Here is a 20,996-nt window from a genome sequence, read left to right as displayed (position 1 = left end):
GAAATGGAACAAGTGTATTCTCTAGTCCATTCTCAAATTGATGCAGGGGGAATGCATTTTAAGTACAGGTTATTTATGTTATTGCATACTAGTCTACAGATGGGTGTGAGAATATCTTGTATTATCTACATAATGTGTAGGATACTTGCTTTGCCCTGTAACTACCCTATGTTCATTTATTTAGGGAGCTAGAAAGCCAGAGAACTACAGGGTCTTGTTTGTGTCCAACTGATGGAATAAAGAAGCCCCTATATATTATTATCACTGAGATTTGTCTCACTTCTGCCACAAGGGATACCACAGGCATAAATAAAGCTGCTTACTAATAATCGATACAGGCAAGTATTAAGTGTCTTTTGGGAGACAACAATGGAGATGACAAAATGTTCTCTTTTGCTTCGATGAAATGACTGTGGGATTTACTCAGTCATGTTGAATAATAAAATATGACAAATTATGTTTTAGATGAGCCATAAAATCATATTCACCAAGAAAGTCTCTCTGTAGATACATTTATTTTATATTCTCTAGTGCAGCAAGTATTGTACCTGTTTGACACATTTAAAAATCATGAAAATATGTATCAGAATCTGAAAATATATTTCCTAGTATTCATGGTAGGTACTCAATTGCTTTCCTGTTTTTACAGTCCAGTACAGAGTCTGATATTTGATGCTAAACCACAGATGTAAGGTACTACTTAAACTTAGGGATGGGTTAAGATGGTGATTTTAGGAGCTGAAAAGATGCAACAAAATAATAAGGGTAGATTACAAGGTACATTTTCGAATTTGAATTGGAGAGAGATGTAAATGCTTAAGAGGAAAGCAATCAGATAATGTAATCTCCAGAGAAGGTGTCTGCATAATAGTCTGGAAATGAGGCAGCATGTTAAGAGGGAAACACAATAGAGACGCAGATGAGGAATGCACTGATAGAGTGGGAGGAAGTTGGACAAGATCAGATTAAACTAATATATCTGGGTTTTGGCCTGGTTACCCATGACTCTCACTGAGGTGGAAATCCAGAGGATTAATTTAGTTGTTCAGGTGCATTAAGTCTTTTTGAACAGTAGCTCCTACATCAGTTTAATGGCTGTTAACCTGATATGAAGTTCTGTTACTTAAATGGAGAGCATAGAATATTTATTTTCTCCTCTTTCAGTGAGTACATATGGGTGGATCACGCTGCCATTGTGATTCAAAAGTCTAATCCAAATATGGATGAACTGTAATTTTACGGTGGTTGAAGTAGTTATGATAAATAGAAATTTTTCATCATGTACAGAAAGAAAGAATCAAATCTTTAATGGAGAGAATAGAGTTTATAAGCCCTGGTCTACACTAGGCGTTGAGGTCGAATTTAGCAGCGTTAAATCGATGTAACCTTGCACCCGTCCACATGATGAAGCCCTTTTTTTCGACTTAAAGTGCTCTTAAAATCGATTTCCTTACTCCACCCCTGACAAGGGGATTAGTACTGAAATTGGTTTTGCTGGTTCGAATTTGGGGTACTGTGGACGCAATTAGATGGTATTGGCCTCCGGGAGCTATCCCAGAGTGCTCCGTTGTGACTGCTCTGGACAGCACTCTCAACTCAGATGCACTGACCAGGTAGACAGGAAAAGGCCCGTGAACTTTTGAATTTCAGTTTCCGGTTTGGCCAGTGTGGCAAGCTGCAGGTGACCATGCAGAGCTCATCAGCAGAGGTGACCATGATGGAGTCCCAGAATCGCAAAAGAACTCCAGCATGGACCGAACGGGAGGTACGGGATCTGATCGCTGTATGGGAAGAGGAATCCGTGCTATCAGAACTATGTTCCAGTTTTCGAAATGCCAAAACATTTGTGAAAATCTCCCAGGGCATGAAGGACAGAGGCCATAACTGGGACCCAAAGCGGTGCCGCGTGAAACTTAAGGAGCTGAGGCAAGCCTACCAGAAAACCAGAGAGGCCAACGGCTGCTCCGGGTCAGAGCCCCAAACATGCCGCTTCTATGATGAGCTGCATGCCATTTTAGGGGGTTCAGCCACCACTACCCCAGCCATGTTGTTTAACTCCTTCAATGGAAATGGAGGCAACACGGAAGCAGGTTTTGGGGACGAGAAAGGCGATGATGAGGAGGTTGTAGATAGCTCACAGCAAACAAGTGGAGAAACCGGTTTTCCCGACAGCCAGGAACTGTTTCTCACACTGGACCTGGAGCAGTGCCCCCTGAACCCACCCAAGGCTGCCTCCCGGACTCACCAGGCGGAGAAGGGACCTCTGGTGAGTGTACCTTTTAAAATACTATACAAGGTTTAAAAGCCAGCATGTTTAATGATTAATTTGCCCTGGCATTCATGGCTCTCCTGGATATACTCCCAAAGCCTTTGCAAAAGGTTTCTGGGGAGGGCAGCCTTATTCCATCCACCATGGTAGGACACTTTACCACTCCAGGCCAGTAGCACGTACTCGGGAATCATTGTAGAACAAAGCATTGCAGTGTATGTTTGCTGGCATTCAAACAACATCCGTTCTTTATCTCTCTGTGTTATCCTCAGGAGAATGATATCATTCATGGTCACCTGGTTGAAATAGGATGCTTTTCTGAAGGGGACATTCAGAGGTGCCTGTTCCTGCTGGGCTGTTTGCCTATGGCTGAACAGAAATGTTCCCCACTGTTAACCACGCGGTGGGGGGAGGCAAAATGCGACCTTGTAACGAAAGCACATGTGCTATGTATGTAATGTTAACAGCAAGGTTTACCATGAAAGAGTGTACCCATTGTTCTATAAAATGTGTCTTTTCAAATACCACTGTCCCTTTTTTTTTCTCCACCAGCTGCATGAGTTTCAAGGATCATAGGATCTTCTCCTTCCCAGAGGCTAGCGAAGATTGGAAGGCGAAAAAAACGCACTTGCGATGAAATGTTCTTTGAGCTCATGCTGTCCTCCCACACTGACAGAGCACAGACGAATGCATGGAGGCAGACAATGTCAGGGTGCAGGAAAGCACAAAATGACCGGGAGGAGAGGTGGTGGGCTGAAGAGAGTAAGGGGCAGGCTGAAAAGATGGCTGAAGTTGAAAGGTGGTGGCAGCGTGATGAGAGGAGGTAGGATTCAATGCTGAGGCTGCTGGAGGATCAAACTAATATGCTCCAGCGTATGGTTGAGCTGCAGGAAAGGTATGCAAAGATGCAGAAAAGATGCAGCAAAGCCATCCACTATGACCTGCACATTTCCCAGGGTCACTACCTTTGATATCAGCAGATCTTTGATTGCGTTGGCTATCAACTTGCATCACAGCAGCCCCCACAGTAGATTTGCCCACTCCAAATTGATTCCCGACTGACCAGTAGCTGTCTGGCATTGCAAGCTTCCACAGGGCTATTGCCACTCGCTTCTCAACTGTGAGGGCTGCTCTCATCTTGGTATTCTTGCGCCTCAGGGCAGGGGAAAGCAAGTCACAAAGTTCCATGAAAGTGCCCTTACACATGCGAAAGTTTTGCAGCCACTGGGAATCGTCCCAGACCCGCAACACTATGTGGTCCCACCAGTCTGTGCTTGTTTCCCGGGCCCAGAATCGGCGTTCCATCGCATGAGCCTGCCCCATTAGCACCATGATGCCCACATTGGCAGGGCATGTGCTTTGAGAGAAGTCTGTGTCCATGTCCTCATCCCACTCTCGTAACCAAGCTGACATCGCCTACTCGCCTGGTTTCACTTTCCCAGGTTCTGGTGCTGCATATACTGCTGGATAATGCGTGTGGTGTTTAATGTGCTCCTAATTGCCAAAGTGATCTGAGCGGGCTCCATGCTTGTCGTGGTATGGCGTCTGCACAGAAAAAAGGCGCGGAACGATTGTCTGCTGTTGCCCTGACAGAGGGAGGGGCGACTGACGACATGGCTTACAGGGTTGGCTTACAAGGAATTAAAATCAACAAAGGGGGTGGCTTTGCAAGAAACTGAATGACTGGGCTCGCCTCAAGGATAGAACTCGAAACTGGGTTTAGTAGGCCGTTGATTTGAGTGCAGTTATATAACTGAGAAAACTACATTTGTAAGTTGCACTTTCATGATAAAGAGATTGCACTACAGTACTTTTATGAGATGAATTGAAAAATACTATTTCTTTTGTTTATCATTTTTCCAGTGCAAGTATTTGTAATCAAAAATAATATAAAGTGAGCACTGTACACTTTGTATTCTGTGTTGTAATTAAAATAGATAAATTTGAAAATGTAGAAAAGCACCCACAAATATTTAATAAATTTCAGTTGATATTCTATTGTTTAACAGTGTGATTAATCATAATTAGTTTTTTGAATTAATTGCATAAATTAACAGAGATTAATCAATAGCCCTATGCAAAACACAAACTGCCCTGGTTTGCTCACCACAGAAATGAGATGAAATAGAAACCTTTTATCCAAACTCTGTACCCAACCTCTGAAACTTTGGTGGTTCAGATAAGTGCTTAAAATATAGTGAAGACAGATGAAACAAAGGGGTACAACAAGCCGCTGGAAGGAACGTGGAGAGTAGATAAAGGGAATAGTCATGAGAATGTGTTTTTATAGGCCATGTATATGCACACTGACATGGTTTCAAGTTGATTACTTTTCTTTTTAAATAAATAATAAACAAAACAGAAAATAAGTATCAGAAGCTTGTACCTAATGGGTAACAGCTGGCAATTTCCTGTAGACATCTTAGTAGAATTGAATCTTAAGGAGGGACTTGAAAGAGAAAAGAGTAGATGCTTTTATATACTACTTCATGTGTTGAAATTCTGGTCCAATTGAAGTCAATGTGAGTTTTATCATGGACTTCAGTAGGCCAGGATTTCACCTCTGGAGTCCATTTCCTATGTATAGAAGAAAATGTGAAGATGGTTGTAGGAGACTAGACAAATGAACAAGGGAGGCAAACCACCACTGGATGAGCAGGTGGCAGTAAGAGCAATGCAGTAAGTTACAAGAGTGGGTAAGTAAGGAGAAGCTAAGTGAAGGGCTATAAAAATGAGGAGCTAGATGCTTGTGTTGAGGTGATGGGGAAAGGCAGCCACCGTAAGGACTCAAAGGGCCTAAACGTTTCATATCTTAATTTCATGTGAACATGCTATAATTTCATTTATAAAGAAAATCTATATACTACTGCAAAGTACAGTTGCACCGAATGCTTGGCCATAGGTTGTTTGCTAAAAATAAGAACTCTTTGCTGTCCGAAACATAAAATAACAGGACCACCAAATTTCAGAGGATGGAAGGCTGGGGCATTAAAGTAATGAGGTGGCATTTAATGCAAACTGTAAAGGTGAGCTTGACATTTTGTTTGGCGATTGCTGTGTCAAAACCTGAAGAGCTGTTATGTACTTGAAGGAGTTTTTGAATGACTGAATAATCAATTCTTCAGTCAGTGCAGCTTAACAAAAGAAAATGAAGACGGAGGAGTTTGTGCAAAACAAACTTCATATTTTGTTGAAATATTAAACAGCTCACCAAAACTTTAAAAACAAGCATACAAAACATGCATTTGATTAAACTTGGGCAAAAATGGCCACGGCTTCTTTAGTTTTTAATTGTGCCCATTTTAATTGACACCTCTAATTGTTATGTTTCCTGGGCAAATGATTTTTTTTCTGAAAAAGAAATAGAAATTATACCAGCTTCCTGTGGTATCTCTCAAGGTTATACAGGAACCATTTTTTGAAAGAAGATTGCTTTTTTTAAATACAAACAAGTATTAAAATAAGATAGAGAACGGGGCTCAGGAACCTAGGCCCATCACTGTAAATAAATAAATAAAGCATTGTTAGTTGGCACTTGAGCTAGTGTGCAATACCAGCTTCTGAGTCTTCACAAACAAAACAGATACTTCAGAAGCAAACCAAAGACATGAACTGAGCAAGATAAAACTAGCAGAAAATTGGTGGCAGGCTAGTAGTATGGCCGTGACCTCAATCAATGTGCTGTTAGTAAATGCAGTAGGATTAATGATGACAGATGAATCCTAATCTTGAGTCCTATCCTAAATTGTACTTACTAAATGAACGGTTAGTGTCAACATTGCTAATGTCAGCTCTCAACAGTAGTAGTATAAGAGTTGTTCCTGATACTGAACTTCTGGAGTCCAAGGAAGAGGAGCCATTACTGCTGCTCTCAAAAAGACCTCTGTCCTGCTTCTCCTGTTGCTGTATCTGCATTCATTAGGATTGCCATTCTAGCTCTTTACAATAGTGAAACCTCACATTTTTATTTTCTTCATTTCATCTGTGGGGGTAGATGCTCCCGAGTCTCCTCCAGACACCACTTCATTTCTAAGTCTTTGCCCCTAGTTCGTAGCATAGGTGGGGTTCTCTTAGCCAGGGGTTCTCAACCTTTTCTTTCTGAGCCCCCCGCCACATACTATAAAAAGTTCACAGCCCACCTGTGCCACAACAACTTTTTCTGCATATAAAAGCCAGGGCCAGCATTAGGGGGTAAGAAGCAGGACAACTGCCCGGTGCCCCATGCCACAGGGTTCCTGCAATGCTAAGTTGCTCAGGCTCAGCTTCAGCCCCGGATTTCAGGACTTGAAGCCCCAGGCTTCAGCCCCAGGTGGTGGGGGCTTCAGCTTTCTGTCCTAGGTCCCAGCAGGTCTAATGCCAGCCCTGCTTGGAGGACCCCCCTGAAACCTGCTCACGGCCCCCCAGTGGGCCCCAGACCCCTCGTTGAGAACCACTGCTCTAACCAAAACAAACAGTCAAAAGAAATGTCCTTTCCTTTCTCTCTCACTTATGAGAAAGGGAAATGCAAGTGAAAGCAAAGACAGGGAAAGGTGGCCTGTCTCTCAGTCAGTCTTTCTCGGTTCAGCTCCCTGGGCTTGGTCCATCAGTGAGTCTGTTGTCTTTTATTAGGGTCTACCTCCAGCCCCACTGTTTGGTGTCCTGCTTTGCAGCTAGTCTGTGCAGTTTTGGGGCAGTGAGGCCTGCAACTGTCTCCCTCTTGGCTGATCTGTCTCTGTGGTGTAGCAGCTCTCCTCCTGTTCATCACCCCTTCCTGTGGCAGGTTTTCACTTTTTAGGCTCTCCCCGCCACTCCCTTGAGGCAGAGCAAGCCTTTCGGGTGCACCTTGTTAATGCTGAACAGGTTCAGAAGAGCTCGTTCATCTCCTCTCCTCCAGAGCAAGGGTGTGTCCAGTGGTGAGCTGGAGCTGGTTCTCACCGGTTTGCGCAAACTAGTTGTTAAATTTTGAACTAGTTTTAGAACCAGTTGTTAACCTGCTTCCCTGCAGGGGGTGCTGAGGCTTTGATGGGCTCCGTGATGCAATTCCTCCTTCAGCCGCCGGGGGCGCTGTGCTGCAGGAGCTATGTGGGCCCTGGGCACGAGCCCTGCTACTGCTGCTCCCCTGGCCCTGGGGCTCCTGATGCTGCCTGGTGGGTCCCCGGCTGCTCTGCTGGACTTGGGCTGCATCCTGCTGCTCTCCCCGTGAGTACCCACCACCCTGTCCGCAGCCACCCCCTGCACCCCCTGCCTGCAGCCAGCCCCTGCCGCACCCCTGCCCTGCCTCCAGCCAGCCCAGTCTCCAACCACCCCCTGCCTGCAGCCAGCCCCTGCCGTACCCCCTGCCCTGCCTCCAGCCACCCCCGCACCCCCTGCCTGCAGCCAGCCCCTGCCGCACCCCTGCCCTGCCTCCAGCAACCCCCACACCTCCTGCCTGCAGCCAGCCCCCGTCTCCAGCCACCCCCTGTCCTGCCTCCAGCCACCCCTGCACCCGTTGCCCTGCCTGCAGCCAGCCCCCGTCTCCAACCACCCCCTTCCTGCAGCCAGCCCCTGCTGCACCCCCTGCCCTGCCTCAGCAACCCCCACACCTCCTGCCTGCAGCCAGCCCCCATCTCCAGCCACCCCCGCACCTCCTGCCTGCAGCCAGCCCCTGCCGCACCCCCTGCCTTGCATGCAGCCATCCCCGCACTCCCTGCATGCAGCCAGCCCCTGCACCCCCTGCCCTGCCTCCAGCCAGCCCAGTCTCCAACCACCCCCTGCCTGCAGCCAGCCCCTGCCACACCCCCTGCCCTGCCTCCAGCCACCCCCGCACCCCTGCCTGCAGCCAGTCCCTGCCACACCCCCTGCCCTGCCTCCAGCCACCCCTGCACCCCCTGCCTGCAGCCAGCCCCTGCTGCACCCCACCCTGCCTCCAGCCAGCCCCGTCTCCAACCACCCCCTGCCTCCAGCCACCCCCACACCCCTTACCCTGCCTCCAGCCAGTCCCCATCTCCAACCACCCCCTACCGCACCCAGCCCTGCCTCCAGCCAGTCCGCACGCACCCCTTGCCCTACCCGCAGCCAGCCCTGCACCCCCTGCCTCCAGCTAGCCCCGCTCCACACCCCTGTCTGCAGCTGGCCCCACGTCCACTGGTGCCCTGCAGTTCCCAGGGCACTAACCCTGCACACCTGCTTCAATGAGGGGGGCAGGGAGCAGCTGGGACCTACACATGTGCACACTCTAGGGTGACCAGACAGCAAGTGTGAAAAATCAGGACAAGGGTTTGGGGGGGTAATAGCCTATATAAGAGCCTATATAAGAAAAAGACCCCAAAATCGGGACTGTCCCAATAAAATCGGGATATCTGGTCACCCTAGCACACCCCCAGGGAGTGGCGGGGACCCACACATGTGAAACGGAGCTCATCTCTAGTTCAGGCCCATCTTTTTAAAAAAGAACTTTAGGCAGGGTTAACATACATCCGTATTTTCCCGGATAGGTCAGGCTTTTTGGTTCTTAAATCGCTGTCCGGGAGGAATTTTTAAATTTTAAAAATTTCTCCTGGGAAAATACGGACATATAGTAACCCTGTTGGTACAAAAAAAACATACTGGGGCACATCCCTTAAATCGGAACTTTTTATAGGGAACTGGTTGTTAAGATTTTGGCAATTCATCACTGGGTGTGTCTCTTCACATCATCCCTTCTTCCTTGCTCTTGGTTACAGGGCCAGGTCGAGGATTTTGCCGCCCCGAGCAAAAAAATTTTTGGCCACCCCCGCCCCCAGCTCTGCCCCAACTCTGCTTCTTCCCAACCCCTTCCCCAAATCCCCGGCCCCGCCTCCTCCCTCTTGCGTGCTGCATTCCCTTCTCCCTCCATTGCTTCCTGCGGCTCCCCGCCCCCGCAACCCTCTGCCCTAGCTCACCTCTGCTCTGCCCGTCCCCTGAACATGCCGCCACTCCACTTCTCCCCCCTCCATCTCAGGCGAGGGAGAGGCAGCGCATTCAGGGGAGCAGGTGGAGCGGAGGTGAGCGAGGGTAGGGGGAGCACAGGAAGTAATGGGGAGCACGGAGGGGGTAGTGGAACCGCTTCCCGCCCCAGCTCACCTCCGCTCCACCACCGCCGTTCCACCACAGCTGTTTGGCGCACGGCAAGCCTGGGAGGGAGGGGGGAGAAATGGAGTGGTGGCCGCACACTCAGTGGAGCAGGCGGAGGTGGAGCGGAGGCGAGCTGGGGCAGCGGGGGCACATTTCTAGGGGTGGCATGGCCAGCGCCGGAATGCCACCCCTAGAAATGTGCCACCCCAAGCACCTGCTAGTTTTGCTGGTGCCTAGAGCCAGCCCTGCTTGTTTATCTCTCATCCTTCAGATATTTAAATATTGAAAAAGAGCTGAACTCCAAACACTCAGTGCTCTCCCATAACAAAATTAGAACTGGAATTACAACTGGCAAATGCAATTTAAACACATACTCCAAAATCAATTATTAGCTTTTGTTCGTCAATTTTCAATAACAATTTTACCCAAAGTTTTTGAGATATGTAAAATAAATGAGATAAACAGGGCAAAGCTTAAGTGAAGTTTGGATAATGGGGAGTTTTGGTTAAATGGAGCTGTGATGTATTTCTCCTGAGTTTTTCATTGACTTTTCCTCTTTTGATGCAAACACAACTATCCTCCCTTTTCCAATGCACAAAAATGCTGTTTATCACAGGGATAAGATTCGGGTCAAGGCCAGTGGCCCTACAAGTTAACATAATGATTGATGTTCTTTTCTTCCTCCTTGTGAACTGTAATGCATTGTTTTCCTTGTCAGCAAGCAAGCAGCTGGAGTTTTTGTTTTGTGTTTTTTGCTGCTGAAAAACTTTTTGCCATGAAATGGCACTGAATGTATTTGTCTGGCTCTTTTTAAAGCACTCTGAAAGATTATGAAATCTCTCAGCAGCGTGTTCTCTCCTTGAGGATAAAGACCATTCTCCACTTCACTCTCACTAAAATATGTTTAACGTTTTAACACTGAGGATGATTAACCATTCGAACAAACTACCAAAGGAAGAAGTAGATGCTCCATCTCTTGGAAGACTTCAAATCAAGACTTGGATGCCTTTCTGGAAGCTACACATTAGCGAAACACAAGCTACTGGGCTCAGTAGAGGGGTAACTGGGTGAAATTCTGTGGCCTGTCATACGGAAGGTCAGACTAGATGATCTAATGGTCCCTTCTGTCATTAAACTGTATGATGGAATCTATGATCTAAGCAAAGGTCATATCACTGGTGATACTTATATTTGACTCTTGTTCTTTTTAAGGTACTACAGTGCAACCATTTTGCAGATGTCGGGGGTTCAAGATGACAGTCTTGCAATCTGGCTGGCTGCAGTGACAGCGTTTACAAACTTCCTTTTCACACTAGTGGGAGTCTGGCTTGTTGAAAAAGTGGGCCGCCGGAAACTTACGCTTGGTAGCCTAACAGGTGAGACATTACTTGGAGAATATTGTTTGATTCTAATGAAGGTGAACAAAATGAAAATAAGGCTCTGAATTCTACTTTGATCAACACAATCTTCTAAGGAAAAGTAAAATAAACGACTGACTCATTTTGCCCCCCCCCACAAATAAAATGTGTGTGTGTGTGTTTAAATACATTAAGCTGAAGTACACAGGGCCCTTTAAGAATGAAAATGATGTGCAGCTACATGCTAAGAATGAAAGCAATTTTTAAATTTATCATAAGGAGTATATTTGTTCAGCTGCAATTTCTACTTCAGGGCACAGTTCACAATAATATGTATATCCCTTTAAGACTTTAATTTAGGAGCAATCAAATGTGCCTAACTTCACAGCTGGTTAGTTTTTAAATATATGATATGGCACATGTAATTTTTAGAAACTAAAGTGAATTTGTAACATTTTGTCAGAAATTATTACGGAAAGCAAAAAGACATATAATTGCTGTGTTCTTTTAAAAAGAGAAGAGTGCTATTCTGTTCATTGCCCCTCCAAATATGAAATAGTGAAAGCATTATAGTTAATAGTTTAACATGAAGTGGCTAATCCAACATAGTCACATGAGAAACTAAATTATAAAATTCTGAATGCCTTATGAATTTTAGCCATTAGCTAAGCATTCTTGTATAATGTCATTAACATCACACTTAAACTCAATCAAAACAGTCACTTCTAGGAAAATGATATAGGCAGAGCTAGTAGCACTGTCTATCATTAATGTAGCCCAGCAGTTCTCATTATAAGACCATATTTTCATTTGTTTATATCTTTACCAGACTGTTTGGCCTGCAATTTTCCATGTCAAGTATCTGCCTCAGGTTGAGAGGCCTGGTTTTGTTTTGGAAAGTTTCAGCTAAAACAGTTCTGCCATTTCAGAGAACGAGATTAGGGAAACGTACTTCGTTTTGCCCATTTTAAAAAAATTGTATAACTGTGTAGTTGAGAAGTTCTACTACCCCATAGTTGGCCCAGAAACATGAAATTTGACAGATGTGGTCTCTGTATCAGGGATCTCAACATCTCAAGAGTAAAATAACTTACTAGTTCATTTAATAACTTATTTGCCAGAGTGGAACACCAATACATTTGGACAAAATTCTCAACTAATAGCACCTAAGCTGCAAAATTTGTCTACATTTATTTTGCCTACAAAACATGCATTTGTGTGTGGTAACTGTGCGGGTTGGTATGCACAGTTAACCAATTTGTACATTAAAACGTAATTTTGAGCAAATTTGGTATGTTCAACTTACAATAGGTACACACATTTAAAATAATGCCTTTTCAGTGCAGATTTTGACAACTTGAATCTTCTTATACATGATTCAACAGTAGAAGGGTTGAAACTTGACAGAGATGATTTGGATAAAAGAGTGCAATCACCGTTAACCATTTACCAACTGAGTTCAAAGCCAGAGTGTTGCATGAAGTTATTTCCATCAATAGTATCTAGTAACTTAGCTGCTCCTCATAGTAGGCAATTTCATGACATTGCAGGAGACACTATGGTATGGAATAGTAGGGTACATTTCTTACATTCTTGTGACCTTTAGTATTCTCTAAAAACCTGTATGAGCATAATTGAATACAGCATGCTGAGAAAGTACTTCTTCAACTTTAGTTCAAGCAGATAAGTTTAAGTTTAAAATTGTAAATGCATGAAGAATGGTCTCCATGCTAGCAACCCTCTGTTGCAATCACTAGTTAATGTTGAATGACTCACATCTCTGCAACCTGCATCTTTTATTTTTCCATATCTCTTGGCACATGGCTTATGTATCTGATCATACTCCCTAGACATGAAACTGATTTATCAAATCCACCTTTTTTCTTTGGATTGAGTTGCTGATAACTTTCATGCTGTTGACCTTTGTTTAAATTTCCTAGCAGTTTAAAGCACACATCAAAATAATATGCACTTCATTGTTTGTGACTGACTCCAGACCAGGCGACTTGTTTAGTCCCAAAACTGTTTACTGTATATCACTCTTAGAGCAATATATAACGTTGTGTGAATTTGTCTAACTCTGTCATCTAATGCTATTTATTCAGTTGATAGTCATTCTTTTTCTGTGTGGTCTATCAAATATTATAATGGGGCATGAACAAAAGCAGAACAAAGCAGAATTGTATTACTTTATTATTACTCCCAAAATATTTTAAGCCTATTTCTTGCAATAACACAATAGTTATCTTGCACTCTGTGTTAGACATAGTGTATTTTTCAGTGTCTCAGTGCCAGAATTACAAACTGATCCTTTTGGGTCCTGACCATCATCAGGCTTTAGTCACTGCCTCCAGAATTTTTGGGCCCTCTGTGACCAGGCCCTCTGACTAATATATTCAAAGATCAATGATCTGAAAATGTTCATGCAAACATTTCTCGCAAAGCAGTTTAGTAAAAGAGTACATGGCCACAGTAGTAAAACCAAGAAGAATACTGTAAGGAGTGTGTGTTTTTATGGTACTTAGAATGCAGAACAGAATTAGTACGTAAAGATGACCTTTTCTAGGTCCCTTCTCTTTACTTGGTTGCCTTCTTTCAGTCATTTTAATTAGTGTTGTGTTACTTTTCATCATCTTTATCCTGTGGCCTTTTAAAAAGGAAAAATGCAATACTGACTCCAATCGAGCTGAGACTGAGATCACATACCATCTCTAAATACAATTTAGAGCTTTTTGTGTGGTGCTTGGCTTTTAGAGTTTGGTCGGGGGAGGCAGTGTTGTGTTTGTAAGTCGCATATTCTATGATGATTTCATTCTTGCATATCTGTTATTACTGCATTTTAATTGTCTGTGCAGCATACAGAGCATCTTAGCAGGAGGGATGCTTAATAAACAAACACCAGATCCTATGTTGCTCTTTAGATCCTCTAGTGGGCAGTGTTTCAAATAGCGGGTTTTGTTACGTTTGTAAGTGTGCATTTTTCACTCTGCTACTTTGAACTGCCTTTCAAGGGAATTGGGAAATCTTGAACTCTAAATTGGTTACAACTGGTGTTGCCTCTGTGGGTAACCTCTCTGTTGTCATCTTTCAATATGTAAAATGAGGACAATACTCACTGGTTGCATGGATATATGAAAGCTAAGTGCAAGAAAAAATTGAAAAATGTGCAGAAATGTATGAAGTTATGAAAAGCACCATATAAGTCAGAAGTATTATTTCTAAACATTACATAGTGTAACAGTATGTACATTAAGTACTCTATTATGGTAATGCCTTGACATTTATTGGACTAGCTGTGGTCTGTAGTATTATTGTTAATGGTTGGATAAAAAAGGTAGATTTACCCTAAATTATTTTTCCTAAACTGATAGGGACATTTTACATTCTCTGCCAATGTTCTGTAAAGGAGTGTTTACCATTTGAAGTTTGGCATCGTCACTAGTTTCAAAGAGCTGGCAACATTTTAAAAAAAAATCCTACCATGCTGATAGATTGCTGAAAAGTTACGAAAGTTACCATAGGTTTCTTTCTGCCAAAAATGGGGAGAAGACGGGCAGAATTTTAACAGGTTGGCTACCGACTCCACTTAGTTTCCAACTCCTGCTATATTTTGATGCTAGTTGTCTTTCTTTCCTTTGTTTTGTATCTTCAAAGGCTGTTCATTAAATGTAAAATGTGCAGAGATTTTGATGGGTGTTGTCAAGGTTCCTTCCCCACTCTGAACTCTAGGGTACAGATGTGGGGACGGCATGAAAACCTCCTAAGCTTACTTTTACCAGCTTAGGTTAAAACTTCCCCAAGGAACAAACTATTTTACCTTTTGCCCTTGGACTTTATCATTGCCACCACCAAACGTCTAACAGGTATATAATTGGGAAAGAGCCCATTTGGAAACGCCTTTCCCCCCAAAATCCTCCCAAACCTTACACCCCCTTTCCTGGGGAAGGCTTGATAAAAATCCTTACCCATTTGCATAGGTGAACACAGACCCAAACCCTTGGATCTTAACAACAATGAAAAAGCAATCAGATTCTTCAAAGAAGAATTTTAATAGAAGAAAAAGTAAAAAGAATCACCTCTGTAAAATCAGGATGGTAAATACCTTACAGGGTAATCAGATTCAAAACATAGAGAATCCCTCTAGGCAAAACCTTAAGTTACAAAAAGACACAAAAACAGGAATCTACATTCCATTCAGCACAGCTTATTTTCTCAGCCATTTAAAGGAATGAGAATCTAACGCACATCTAGCTAGATTACTTACTAAGTTCTAAGACTCCATTCCTGTTCTTTCCCCTGCAAAAGCATCACACAGAAAGACAGAGACAGCTGTGTGAGACACAGAGACAGCTCCCTCCCCCCAGCTTTTGAAAGTATCTTGTCTCCTCATTGGTCATTTTGGTCAGGTACCAGCGAGATTATCCTAGCTATTTAACCCTTTACAGGTGAAAGAGTTTTTCCTCTGGCCAGGAGGGATTTTAAAGGTGTTTACCCTTCCCTTTATATTTATGACACGCCCCCCAAATCACAGATAGAGTGAAACGCTGGCTGTGATTTCTTCCTGGAGCTCTAGGAAAAAACAGAGTTAATAAGACACATGCCCCTCTAAATATACTACCAAGTATATAGAGACGAACAATATTTTCCACATCTCAAGGATGATTTTAACCAGTTGATTCTGGGAAACTTTCACAGGAGAGTGAATCAGCCACTTTGTTAGAAGCTCTTGAGATGTGTTGGATGTCGAAATCAAACTCTTGGAGAGCGAAACTCCACCGAATAAGTTTTTTGTTATTTCCCATGGCGGTATGAAGCTACTGTAGCACAGCATGGTCGGTTTGCAGGTGGAAATGCCGTCCCCAAACATATTGGCATAGTTTTTCCAGAGTGTAGACAATGGCATAACATTCTTTTTCACTGACTGACCAGTTGCTTTCCCTCTCAGACAGCTTCTTGCTGAGAAACACTACAGGGTGGAATTCTTGATCCGGTCCTTCCTGCATTAAAACTGCTCCCACACCACGCTCGGATGCATCTGTGGTAACTAGGAATGGTTTGTTAGAGTTTGTTAAAGTCCGGGGCCCTTAGTACAGAGTCAGACATAAGTGTCGATTTAAGCTGGTTAAAGGCCTTCTGACACTCTTCAGTCCACTGAACGGCATTTGGCTGTTTCTTTTTGGTTAGGTCTGTCAGTGGGGCGGCAATTTGGCTGTTTTGTGGTACAAATCGCCTGTAATAACGGGCCAAGCCTAAGAAGGATTTAACCTGTTTCTTTGACTTTGGGACAGGCCACTTTTGGATAGCATCCACTTTGGCCTGTAGGGAGTTGATAGTTCCTTGATCCACCCGGTTTCCAAGGTAAGTCATTCTGTTTAGGTCTATTTAACACTTCTTAGCCTTAACAGTTAGTCCTGCCTCCCTTATGTGCTCAAAGACTTTTTGTAGATGTTCCAGGTATTCTGCCCAGGAATCCGAAAATATGGCCACATCATCAAGGTAGGCGACTGCATATTCTCCTAATCCCGTTAGGATTAGGAGACATCTACAAGTCTTTGGAAGGTGGCGGGTGCATTCCGCAGCCCGAAAGGGAGTACATTAAATTCATACAGCCCGACATGGGTGGTGAAGGCTGACCTTTCCTTGGCGGATTCATCTACGGTACCTGCCAGTACCCCTTGATTAAGACCAAGGTAGAGATGAACTGGGCCCATCCCAGTTTCTCCAATAGTTCATCTGTGCGTGGCATTGGATAGTTGTCGGGGCAAGTTACAGCATTTAGCTTACGGTAGTCCATGCAAAAACGTATCTCCCCATCTGGTTTGGGAACTAGAACCACTGGAGATGCCCATGCACTGCCAGAGGCGTGGATTACACCCATCTGTAACATATCCTGGATCTCCCGTTCTATAGCAGTTTTAGCTTGAGGAGACACCCGGTAATGTTGGACTTTAATTGGGTGAGCATTACCTGTGTTAATGGAGTGGTATACCCATTCAGTCAGTCCTGGGGTGGCTGAGAATGTCGGCGGGAAGCTAGTGCACAGCTCCTGGATCTGCTGTCGCTGCATACGCCCAAGGGTCAGGGTGAGGTTCACCTCTTCCAGGCCACTAGCACTTTTCCCTTCGTAGTAGACACCTTCAGGCCACTCAGCATCATCTCCTCCCTGGGCTGTAAACTGACAAACCTTTAATTCTCTGGAATAAAAGGGCTTTAGAGAATTAATATGGTATACCTTAGGCTTTCGGTTGGAGGTGGGGAATGCTATGAGATAATTAACAGCTCCCAGGCGCTCCTGGACCATGAATGGCCCTTCCCACAACTCCTGGAGTGCCTTTAAGACCATGACCTGGTCCCCTACTTTGAAGGAATGCTCTCTGGCATGTTTATCATACCAGGCTTTTTGCTCTTTTTGAGCATCCTGTAGGTTTTCTTTAGCAAGGGCTAGAGAGGTTCAGAGAGTGTTTTGTAGGTTGGTTACCAAGTCCAGAATGTTAGTTCCTGGAGAAGGTGTAAATCCCTCCCATTGCTGCTTCACCAACTGTAATGGTCCCTTAACCTCGCGGCCATATACAAGTTCAAATGGTGAAAACCCTAAACTAGGATGTGGTACAGCTTTGCAGGCAAAGAGCAACTGCTGCAACACTAGGTCCCAATCATTGGAGTGCTCATTTATGAATGTACGTAACATGGCCCCCAAAGTCCCATTAAATTTCTCCACCAGGCCATTTGTTTGATGATGGTAAGGGGTGGCAACCAAGTGATTCACTCCATAAGCTTCCCAAAGGCTTTCCATAGTTCCTGCCAGGAAATTAGTTCCTGCATCTGTGAGGATTCGGAGGCCAACCTACCCTGGCAAAAATGTCTGCTCGTGCTGGCACACACTTTTAGCCCTGGTGTTCCTTAGAACTACTGCTTCCGGCCATCGGGTGGCAAAGTCCATGAAAGTCAGTATGTACGGCTTTCCTCTGGGTGTCTTTTTCGGAAAAGGACCCAGAATATCCACAGCTACTTGCTGAAATGGAACTTCAATGATTGGGAGTGGCTGGAGAGGGGCTTTGACATGGTTTTGGAGTTTTCCCACTCTTTGGCATACCTCACAAGACCAGACATAGGTAAAAACATCCTTGCCCATTCCCTCCCAGTGGATTGACCTCCCCAAATGGTCTTTGGTCCTGTTCACCCCAGCATGGCCACTAGGATGATCGTGGGCTAAGCTCAAGAGCTTGGTCCGGTACTTAGTTGGAACTACCAACTGTCTCTGAGGATGCCAGTCTTCCTGGTGTCCACCAGAAAGAGTTTCCTTGTATAAAAGTCCTCTTTCTACAACAAACCTGGATCGATTAGAAGAGCTGAGAGGCAGTGGGTTGCTCCATGCCGCCGTCCAAGCTCTCTGGAGGCTTTCATCTATTTCCTCTTTGGTCTGGAACTGTTCCCTTGATGCTGGAGACATCAGTTCCTCTGGGGGGGAGGGAGAAACAAAGTCTCTCTGTCTGTCTGTGTGATGCTTTTGCCGGGGACAGAACAGGAATGGAGTCTTAGAATTTAGTAAGTAATCTAGCTAGATATGCGTTAGATTCTGATTTCTTTAAATGGCTGAGAAAATAAGCTGTGCTGAATGGAATGTAGATTCCTGTTTTTGTGTCTTTTTGTAACTTAAGGTTTTGCCTAGAGGGATTCTCTATGTTTTGAATCTGATTACCCTGTAAGGTATTTACCATCCTGATTTTACAGAGGTGATTCTTTTTACTTTTTCTTCTATTAAAATTCTTCTTTGAAGAATCTGATTGCTTTTTCATTGTTGTTAAGATCCAAGGGTTTGAGTCTGTGTTCACCTATGCAAATTAGTGAGGATTTTTATCAAGCCTTCCCCAGGAAAGGGGGTATAAGGGTAGGGAGGATTTTGGGGGGAAAGACGTTTCCAAACGGGCTCTTTCCCAATTATATACCTGTTAGACATTTGGTGGTGGCAGCGATAAAGTCCAAGGACAAAAGGTAAAATAGTTTGTTCCTTGGGGAAGTTTTAACCTAAGCTGGTAAAAGTAAGCTTAGGAGGTTTTCATGCAGGTCCCCACATCTGTACCCTAGAGTTCAGAGTGGGGAAGGAACCTTGACATGGTGACAGCGGTGGGATCCTAGCTTCTTAACCCTTTACAGAAGAAAGGGTTTTTCCTCTGCTCAGGAGGGATTTTAAAGGTGTTTACCCTTCCCTTTAAATTTATGACAGGTGTAATGTCTGTTTTAGTTTTTTTCTCAGGCTTTGGCAGTCTGAGAACACACTGTATTTGTACATATGGCAACATTTTAGCTTTATGGAATAGAGAGGACATTAAATATCTTCAGAATACTTACAGTTTTTTAACCTCAATTAATGATATGCTGTATTGGTTTGTTTTGTTAGCCAAAGGAAAACTTTCCACAGAAGGAAATACTATATAATGCCTATTTGCCAATTCTGAATATTTTCCTCCTCCTTTGTACAAGGGGTTAAAGGATGAAGGAAGATGTTTCAGTATTAGGTCAACCTCTCAAAAGATGAACAAAGCATATTTAGAATGAATATAAATTTGATGATAGTTCCCCATGTGAAACATGTCTAAAAATATTTAATGTTCCGGCTTATAGGCATTTGGAAAGTACATTAAATCCAGGATGAGATCCAGCATGCCCAGAGGACTGTCGTTGATGTAACAGTAGTTACATCAATAGTAGCAGCACAAAGCCAAATATAGAATAAATTGAAAATCCACATTTTTATTTTGATGATGGCTTCATAATTTCTCCAGAGATTTAGGCTTCCTGATTTGGCTTAAGCTTTTGGCATCAGAAACAGATCTATCAGCATAAGTAAACTGCTTGTGTGTGCTCAGAAAAACCCCTTATTAATGTACACACGTCCATGCTGGCACCATTGCTGGCAAATGCTGGTGCACAGTATTTTAATACCAGAATAATATATTGATTACTATAATACATCAAACAAACACTCTTTGCTACACAGGACATTAGTTGTAGTAGTAGTAATATTTTTCATATTTTGTAAATTGCTTTTCTCAAGAAACCAAATGTTTTCCTTGAAAAACATAACCATATTATGGTAGTTCTTTAAAGAATATCTGCCTAAAGTTTTTAATGTGTAAGCCAGGCACACACAAGTGTTTGTGAGTTTTTGAACATGTGCGTTGTGCTTTCCTTAGATACAATTACATTCTGACTGCAATACCTTTGTTCCCCATGTCGACTGAACTGGGTAAAGTGTTTTTCACTTGTCCGAACTATTACATAGGGTTGTTGTGCATGTCTAAACTTCTGCTGCACTCCACTTGTATGGTAGTGAAATGGGTTGTGAATCTATCCCCATATGTTACAGAAGGACTTATTGTGTCTGCATAACTAAGATAAAAGCTAGCTTCACATTATAAGTACTTTGTCGGATCCTTGGGTAAAGGTGTTAGATAAATGTGTAATATAGCATATTGTATTACATATATAGACATATACAGATATTTTCTGTGTGTGAAATGTATGAATAGTTAAATAAAGGAATACATGAGGGTGTAATATAGTATAAAGATTTTATCGGCATGAATTTGGGATAGTCACATTCCTCATGACTGGTGAAGCCATACGTGAGTTTTACAGACAGTTCCACATTAGCTTTCAACAAAACCATCATGTATTTCTCTGCGTGCCACCTATTTTAGAAAAAAAAACTGCTGTAGGAATGGCTTGGGGAGGTATTTTTTAATTGTAGGCACTAGTTTTTGTATCCCTCCATCCTGACACCAAGTCCCTTTGTCACCATTAGTAGAACTATACAGGATTCAGAGGGAGCCATAAAACCCTCTAAAATTACCTTTAATTGCTTTTTTATACCTAAAGATGTCACATTTTAAAGTTCTAATACCTGTGGTCTTTCCAGGACGAAAAATGAGTGCTGAGTTCTACTGGGAAGTTGAAAATCATGATCTCCCCTTTCCAATAGCATAAAGCTCTGCAGGGCTTCAAGATATCAGGCTTTGAAGTCACACTATTTTTATTTGGAGAAAAGCTTTAACTGGTGTAGGGTTGATTCTTGTGCATCCTGAGCCTTGAAAAGGTGAAATTTGGAGGAGGAAAACCATTTTTTTCTGGTGGATTGATATTAAATCATAGAACATCAGGGTTGGAAGGGACCTCAGGAGGTCATCTAGTCCAACCCCCTGCTCAAAGCAGGACCAATCTCCAACTAAATCATCCCAGCCAGGGCTTTGTCAAGCCTGACCTTAAAAACTTCTAAGGAAGGAGATTCCACCACCTCCCTAGGTAACGAATTCCACTGT

At 43.5% G+C, this 20,996-nt stretch overlaps 1 protein-coding gene across 1 annotated transcript in view; it reads left to right on the top strand.

Moving 5' to 3' along the window:
• Nucleotides 1-20,996, top strand: part of SLC2A13 (solute carrier family 2 member 13) — a 329,544-nt gene that overhangs the window by 220,731 nt on the left and 87,817 nt on the right. Inside the window, 1 exon segment of the mRNA XM_038392556.2 lies at nucleotides 10,532-10,695. Within this exon segment, the coding sequence (XP_038248484.1) occupies nucleotides 10,532-10,695 (164 nt within the window).

This window comes from Dermochelys coriacea, chromosome 1 (assembly GCF_009764565.3).
Source record: "Dermochelys coriacea isolate rDerCor1 chromosome 1, rDerCor1.pri.v4, whole genome shotgun sequence".
Lineage (NCBI taxonomy): Eukaryota > Metazoa > Chordata > Testudines > Dermochelyidae > Dermochelys > Dermochelys coriacea.
The sequence above is the reverse complement of the archived record's forward strand: the minus strand, read 5'-3'. Positions and strand labels throughout refer to the sequence as shown.